The sequence below is a fragment of the Bombus huntii genome, chromosome 6 (genome assembly GCF_024542735.1).
Source record: "Bombus huntii isolate Logan2020A chromosome 6, iyBomHunt1.1, whole genome shotgun sequence".
NCBI lineage: Eukaryota > Metazoa > Arthropoda > Insecta > Hymenoptera > Apidae > Bombus > Bombus huntii.
In genome coordinates, this window is record NC_066243.1 from 3,530,195 (window position 1) to 3,538,930 (window position 8,736).

An 8,736-nucleotide genomic window follows, 5' to 3' on the forward strand; every position below is an offset into this window, starting at 1 on the left:
AGTATCTAAAGCTGTAAGATGGCAGCATATCAAGTTTGTTCAAGACTGTTCGAGATTATCCCATCACTATTCTACGTAGAGAAATATGTTCGTAGGTTAAAGTAGAGTCTATATCTCAATGTAAGATGGCTAATTTTTGAGTTTAGTTTACGTCCTAATTTTGTGCATTTCGACACGTTAGTGAGCAAATGTTGTGTAAACTGATTGTTTTTATAAACCGACACTCCCGGTGGTGCTTCATGAGAGTCGCCAGAAAATATATGAACGCGCTATGTCATTATCCATCATTAATCGAGGTTGATTGCATACATTTAATCAAGGGATTCAGTGCTTTTTTTCAAACTACTCTTGATAGAGGAAAACTAACGTTTTAATTATATTTCAGTACGTACTTTTACGAGAGAAAATGTTATTAATTTGTTAATTAAAATATGTTGTACCATTTTGATGATTTTATTCACGATTTGATACATTATAACCTTATTATTTTTTCTGTTTCTCTTCTGTTCCTGCAGATACAATGGTTGAGAGTACCAAATGCTGTGTCCTGCAATGGGCTGATCATGCAAGGTACATTACAGAAAAATTTAGGGGGCTCTTGGAACGTCAGGCATTTGTTGATGTAACACTCGTATGTGAAGAACAAAAGCTACGTGTTCACAAACTGGTCCTAGCATCAAATAGTACATACTTTGAGGTATATTTAAAAAATATATTTACTTTCCTATAAGTGAAATTAATTATAAATTATCTTTCATTTGCATCTTAAAAATATTTACATATCTTGGTTATATCTATAGTTTTTTAAAAAATATTAACAACTTAAAGTATGTTTTTCATTAGAGTTTTATAATTATCTATTTATAATTATCTATTTCATTATTAAACGTGTATAAATTGATATTTACAAAAAATTATTTTATTACTTTGTTAAAAAATATAACAAAGCTAACTTAAAATGTTAGTTAAAATTCAGTGCTAGTATATAAAAAAAGAAAAGTTATACAGTATAAATTATATTTAATAATATTAGCAACATTAGATTTAGCTTTTTATATATTAAAACTACTTGTGACTATAAATATCTATATCCTGTTATTTTTTTAAATTGTAAAGTTTAATATACCTTAAAAATAACTGAGTAGCATATAAATGGTAATTGTCTTATGTAATCATAAATTACAAAAATATCTAATCATAAATTTAAATTTATATTAACAGGTTATATAAAAGATAAATTAAAAGTAATTCTATAAAACAATGAAATTAATTCAAATATATAAATATTATTTAAGTTTGTGTAAGTTTGTTAAAATCCCATAATTTAAAATAATCATATTTTATGTATAGGTAGGTTTTTCTTTAAAATTTATTTTGTGGGTTTTGAATTTATTATATTATTATTATTATGAATTAATATTACATTAAATAAATCATTAAATAAATGAATTAATATTACATTAAATAAATACATACAATAGTGAAAACATTTCTCGTATCAAATTATGATCATATATATGTATACAATTTTATAATATTGTAATATATAATATATCACATCATAATATATAACAACATATTTTGATTAAATAAAAATTTCGAATTTTATTTAGTTATTGCTTTGTGTATATACATCTATAAAATTATATACAAAAAATATATGGAATACTTATGAAAGGACAATTTTACAGGGATTATGTAATGTTCATATAAACTAAAGAAAGCCTTATATATTGGAATTTCCTTATTTATTTGCAAGCATTTGAAGAAACCATGTTTGATGGACATACTTTTTACAACTTGTGAAGAACATCTATTGAATATAAAGGTATCAAAGAGATAATTTGTATGAATTCAAAATAATGAAATAAGTATATGCTAATGTAAATAGCTTTTCAGGAATACATTTTATACCTTTCTTATGTATCAAATAGATATACATAAATAAATGTAGATATATTTCAAAATGTGCATGTACACAATTATAAAAGTTCACATTTACATAAAATTAGAATTTTTAATTTTAGATACCAAAATTTTCTACTTGAAGATGATATTATGATTTAATACAAATGTTCCTCAATTCTTTAAAAAATATTTAACACTATTAAAAATGTTCTTTGCACATAGCATCAAATTTTGTAACATATTATAAATATATTATAAATTTTAAAAATTCGTTTAAATACACTTAATTAAAGGTAGTGGTAGGTTAGCAAAAATCATTTATTCATTGTTATCAGAATTTATGAATACAGCACTCTTTTATCTATTAATATGTTTTGTTTGCTTCAATGTCTGATGTAACAGGAGATTCTACAACGAGATTTGGGTCAGGAACCAGTTATATTTTTTAAAGATCTAAACTTTGAAATCTTAAAGGCCATGGTTGAATTTATGTATTGCGGAGAAACTACAATTCCTTATCAATTGTTATCACCTTTATTAACTGCCACAAAAACTTTTAAGGTTAGTATTACAAATATTAACAAAAATTATTATAAACATAAGTTGCTCCCAAAAGATATTCCAAATAAAATTACAAAAGAATTCTAAATAATTATGTTTATAATATTTTCAAAAATCTTTTATTATTTTTGTTATCTAAGATGATAAAATATTTTGTGATTTATCATAGAACTTACGTTTATGTTTGATATCTTCTTTTCTCTTTTCGATCTTGTGTTATTTATATTTTATAATGCACATTCTTTTTATTGATCCTCTAAAAATTCGCCACAAATTCACTATTAACTGCTTGAAATTTTAATATTTCATATACAAAGTGAGACAGTAGCTGCAAATATTTTCAAATTTTATTTTAGTATATATAGTATAGCATTGCATGTAATTTCATAATTACTTGTAAGTGTAAACTCACTAAGTAGATTAAACATAAGAAGCTTTATGATACAAATATCGATTGTGTAAAAAAGATGTACATTGGAATGAAATGTTTTATATTGTATTATTATTGAACTATTATGTATGTACTTCTCATCATTTTTTGAAAAATGTAGGAAATCAATCATAAAATTATCCTGTAGATATGAAAATCATCATAAATTATACAAACAAGAAAAAATTAGAAAAAATACACATAAATATACTAATAATTTATTATGTATATATAGGTTAAAGAGTTGACAACTGTGGTTGATGCCATGATGAGTTCCAATGTAGGAAATTTTGAAATTAATACAAATATGGACAAAAAAGTTACTGAATCAGAGATTGTAAACAGTACATGTAATAATACAGATCATATAGATGTACAGTGTGATGAACTTGTTAACGATGAGTGCTTTGTACTTTGTAATGAGAGCAACAGTGATGTGAATTCAAGTGAAAACCAATCTTTAGAAGGTAATACAACCAGTGATCCTCCTGAACAAGAATTAGAGCATATGTTATATGAGGATTCACAAGATTTTGAAACTAATGCAGAACAAACTAATACATTATTTTCGGTAGGAAATTCTACAAAATTAATAGAAACTGAGAATTCAATTGTATTAACAAATGATAAAATGAAAGAAGTATCAAATAGATACTTGGAAAATAGAATGATAAATAGTGATACATTGTGTACAAATAATGAATTAAAACCTTTATTATATGAACAATGCTGTGATTTTTCAGATATTGATGAGTGTGAAGAAAGTTCTATGTCATTGTCACAATCTTGCCTTCAACAAATTGAAGAAGACTTTGCACAATATAAGTTTGAAGGTACTGATGTTCCTAGTAAAGTAGGAAAATGTGTCAAAGTTTACACTCATAAGAGACGAAAATCTATAGATGACATAAAAAACAAGCTAACAGATGTGAACAGTATAATTCAAAATCCACCATCTACTGATTGTATAGATTTATTGGATGAGCCGTCCACTAACGATATACCAGTTACACTTTTAACCTCATTAGACATGGAAAGTGCTGAGTATATTATAAGTTTGAGTACTGAAAATATCCACTCTGTAGTAGGAACTACCTTGACTGAACAGCATACATTAAATACATGTAAGAAAATAGAACAAATTATTGAATATAATACCCAACAAGATAGTTTAAATAAAATAGAATTAGATACTGAAAACAGTGAAGCTTCTAATTATACAAAACCAATACTAAGGAGAAGCTTGCGATTAAACCAACAAGAAATGGAAGAAACTATAAATAATAATGAAGCTGTTAAAGATCTTCAAGAAAAGGAAAAACACTTTAAAAAATCAAATTTCTCAAATAGAGCAGAATTATGTATTAAAAAAAAACGTAAAATAAAGGTCACAGATCGTAAAGTTCCAGAACAAGCTATTCACAATGTAATGCAGCCCATTAGGAAGACATTTAACAATTCTCGTAGGAATGCTGAAAAACTAATTGTCAGAAAGAATAATAAAAGTACATTGTCTAACAAAGAAAAGGATGAGCAAACAGTTAAAATAACAAATAAATTAAAATGTGACATATCAGAAGCAACAGAAATTGATTCCATTTTTACACTACCCAAATTAAATACAATAGAACATATAAATCGTGCACTGTGGGGAGATATGTCAGATTTTCCAGAAGACTATGAAAATAAGGTGAATTTAATGGAATGTACTCCTAATACAGAAATTCCGTTTGCTGTTGGTTTATTACCTTTACGTACTGCTCTGGAAAAAATGCAAGCAACACCAGATTATCAGCCTCGTAAAACTCGTTCATCGGTAGCACCAATAAGGCAAGATATTGATAATCTCAAGAGGAAGAATTGTACTCATTTAGGTAAAGTTGCAGATTCTAAAAAACAAAATACTTGCATTAATCCTCCGAAAGAAAATGCAAAAGCAGTTTGTCATATTCGGATTAGAACAGCACCGTCGCAGTACGTACGAAATCGTAAAAAGTATCTTTCAACAGATGTAAATACACTGGAACCTCCGACTATTATCAATAAACATTAATAGCTATTAATGTTTATCAAGAAATACATAAAGATAGTAATAAAATTATATCCTTAAATATGAATATCAATGAAAATAAGAGAACGCGTAATTCTATGCATGTAATTTTGTATTTTGAGAACATATTTTTAATATAAAACTTCTTGTATATATATAAAACATAGATACCGAAAAAGAATATGCGACGAACTATGTGAAGTATGTAAACTATATAGTTCCTTGATTTCAACAAGAATTCAAGATATATTTTTTTTATTGTCTGGCCATATATTTTTTAATTTATATTAAATGCTACTATACGTGTTAAATAATACTGTGAGGGCAAATTCAAGTTTTTTTCCTTAATTGAGGAGAGAGATATTAATATAAAATAGTTATAAAATAATATTTTTGTTTATTACATTTTTATAAAACTTCCTTGTGTATTTTTTAAATAATGTTCAAGATAAGATTATTAATTAATGTGTGTTCTATTTAATCAACGATATGAAATAAACCTTTTTATTTGTAAATGTATGAAACGGAACTGCATGTTATACATTTGGTGCATGTATGGGGCTACACATACACATAAAATATATTATGTATATACATGCAATGATATATTTTGTTTTTCAGACAATGCCCATGTTGTTTCATGATGTATTTGAATATTTAAAGCTCTTAGTTTGTTATTTTTAAGTAAAACTATAATTTACACAATTTCTTTTTTTCTTTGAGTGTGTGAAAAATGTATACATATCATTTATATTAACGTGTATATCTTATAAATAGGATCTGTTATGGACATTTTTAAGAAATCTTATGTATTTTATATCATTTATTGCTAATCTTATTCATTACTACCATATTTTGTAATCCTCTATAACTAGAATTTTGTTTCCTCTTGAAAACAAAAAAAGCAGAATTGTGTTTTATTATCATTTTATATTTCGTAAATTTTGAAATTTAATCATTAAATTTTGAATAAATCATTTAGCACCTGTATGATGACATACTAACAAACTACAAATCCACAACAGTAAACAAGCAAAATAAGATTTAATGAAAAAAAATATAGATACATGAGTATATAATTTTCATATCATATGTTATAGAGGGTTAATATCTTTGTTTAATAATATACTTTATGATACTTTAGTTCTATGTAATAAGTAAATGAAATCATAATAACCCAATATAATAATTTGTACTGTAAAAGTAGTAACTATAAAGCTTCAAAATTATAAAATGTATAATAATCATATTATGTATGTACTTTATAATTGTTTATATTTTTTAAATAGCAATTGTATCTAAACAAAATTATTTGTATTTATACAACATTTACAGTATTTTGAGATGTTAGCAGTTGCTGTACAATGTAACATAAATGGATTGTTTATTGCAATAATATACAGATATTTTTTACCTAAATTTATGTATACATATACAATGATACAGAAATATATATATATATTTTTTTCGTAATAAACATTTTTGATGTACACATCTTTGCAATTTTTACTAATATTTCAATTACATTTTTTTATACAAAATTTATATCTCTACGGATAAGACAATTTTACGAAACTCTAACGGAATATTATATGGAATTGCGTACTTAGTTATGTCCTTGTGTTCCATATCCTTGTTATTAAACATTTTTATTACTTCATAGATTACATTCAATATCATATATTGCCAGAATAATCATAATAAGGGACTGTGTAATCCGTACGGAAACATATAATATACATATGTATTCAATATGCTCTTGACACTGCGCAGAGGACGAAAACGGACTAAAGAAAGAGAGCCATGTTTATTTATAACTAGTAATTTGATTGGCCGTGCAATGTACACTATGATACATGTACAATCGATATAAGTAAAGTATAATTGTTGTTATCTTAGTTCTCTAATTTCCGATGTACCAAAAGAAGTCAATAAAGTAAGAGCAGAAATAAAAAGCAATATAATGCACTATCAAAATATATCGATAAAATATGAGTAATCAAAAAAATTAAAATGCTTAATTAACATCCATGGAGACCATCTTTTATATAAACAATTTTGTTAATAATATTATTTAACTTCCAATAAATACAATCAGGCTAATACAAATAATTTATATATAACTAATATACAATCTGTATTCTACACAATCAATGAAGGATTAGAAATATTTTCTGTATTATAGAATCACCATATATAGGATATGTTTTCATATGTTTTTGAATAAAAGCAGATAAACAATGGGAATATTTTATAAAACTTTATAAAATAATATAATACTTTATAATTATTTTATGATAATTAATTAATTTATGAATTAGTTGGAACACATATCATTTAAATCTATAATCATGCATATACATACACAAAATATAAGCGTATAATATAGGAAACCTATCCACACATGTGATAAAACACACGAGAACACTGACTTTAACACTATTATTTTAATATTAAACTTTAATATAATTTTTTCATACGTAAATATAAGGTAAATGATAATTCAAAAAAATAGTATTAATTGAAATAACTACTTGAACTATTTTAAAAGAATTTTCAACAAAACTTTTGTCTCCTTTGATAAATATTAGCATCACTAAAGTTGTAAGACGCATTAAACTTACATGAATTTTGTTTGTACATAACGTGTGGTGGTCGATGAAACAGGTAGTTTCGAAATTATTATCGAACTCGCCTGCTTATCACGAAATTTTATAACGAGAGGCTGTATCGACGGGAAAGACATTACGTGGCATCGTATAACGCGTTTATTCTAGTCTTGTAATTCAGTTGTGCACACGGTGAAAGGTGCACGTTGAGATCTAACCAAGCAAGTAGGTAGGTACATGCTCAATGTTTAGTGCTACAAAGAAGACAAATTCTACGAGGCCGACGCAGCGCAGCTACAGTGCAATCAATGAGCGCATATTGATCTCAACCCTTCACGGATTCTACACCTGCAGGGGCGGATCACTTGAGCATCAAACATAGATATCACGACTTGATTAAAAATATTATATCGAGACATACTATATCATAAACAAACTCCTTGTTCTGTCATGAAGTTATATGTTTATTATCTTTAATCAGTATTTAATTGTCCGTATTGCATTTTAAAATAACTATGTTGTACGATTAATTTATAATGAAAATTATACTATTAAAAATATCTAACGACTCTTAATAGTAATAAATTTTAAAAAGTCATATTTATATAATGTCTACATATTTAAATGATATAGTATTAATGATATCGATATTACAAAAAATTATAAAAAAAATATAATAAACAAAAATATAAAAATTGTATGCAATATATGAAATTCTAAATTTATATTTCCTTGACAACACAAATTTCATATATAAATTATATGTATATTAAATCAAACCTTTTAATAATATTATAGACTGTAATCACAATTGTTATTATTAATTTGCCGTGTGTGTGTATATTCTACAAAAAAATTAATATGTAATAAAAATAGTAAATAGCAATAAATTGAATATTAAATAAGAGAAAGTATGAAACATATTTCAAATTGTTTCGTCTTATCGATATATGAATTTCGATGTCAAGTTCGATATCTCGCATATGCAATTGTTTAATATCAGTTAATATTAATGGATACTAGAACAAAGAGCATCGGTTCATTCCAACGCCAAATAGTCAGTTGCTCATAGAATTACGTCGGATTTTCTTAGGTGACGTTACGTAAAATAAAGTAAGCATAAGGAATCTCTTAGTCTAACACGAGCGCCGGAAGCTTCAAAATGATTGCGGTAACGG

General features: G+C 25.5%; 1 protein-coding gene and 1 long non-coding RNA gene across 5 annotated transcripts; one reads left to right on the forward strand and one right to left on the reverse strand.

Annotated features, from left to right (window-relative positions):
• Positions 1-3: 3 nt before the first annotated feature.
• On the forward strand, positions 4-6,441 carry LOC126866587 (uncharacterized). Of its 4 annotated transcripts, none has more exons than XM_050620371.1 (5): positions 4-384; positions 516-697; positions 2,311-2,469; positions 3,135-3,366; positions 3,475-6,441. In XM_050620371.1, exons 2-5 carry the CDS (start codon positions 521-523, stop codon positions 4,950-4,952), a joined length of 2,046 nt encoding a protein of 681 aa, XP_050476328.1. In that variant the 5' UTR covers positions 4-384; positions 516-520; the 3' UTR covers positions 4,953-6,441. The 4 variants fall into 4 exon arrangements, with proteins under 4 accessions (XP_050476328.1, XP_050476327.1, XP_050476330.1 ...); XM_050620373.1 differs by having other exon boundaries at positions 6-384; positions 3,643-6,441; XM_050620370.1 differs by having other exon boundaries at positions 3,135-6,441.
• On the reverse strand, positions 2,420-3,126 carry LOC126866616 (uncharacterized). Its single transcript, XR_007689973.1, has 2 exons — positions 2,882-3,126; positions 2,420-2,797 (listed from the first exon to the last, which is right to left on the reverse strand). It is a non-coding gene; the product is annotated as an uncharacterized LOC126866616 (long non-coding RNA).
• Positions 6,442-8,736: the final 2,295 nt, after the last annotated feature.

Coding starts and splice junctions, on each gene's coding strand:
- LOC126866587 (XM_050620370.1), top strand. CDS start 521: ATGGTTGAGAGTACCAAATGCTGTGTCCTGCAATGGGCTGATCATGCA. Junction 698..2,310: donor CAAATAGTACATACTTTGAG/GTATATTTAAAA, acceptor CTGATGTAACAG/GAGATTCTACAACGAGATTT. Junction 2,470..3,134: donor CTGCCACAAAAACTTTTAAG/GTTAGTATTACA, acceptor ATGTATATATAG/GTTAAAGAGTTGACAACTGT.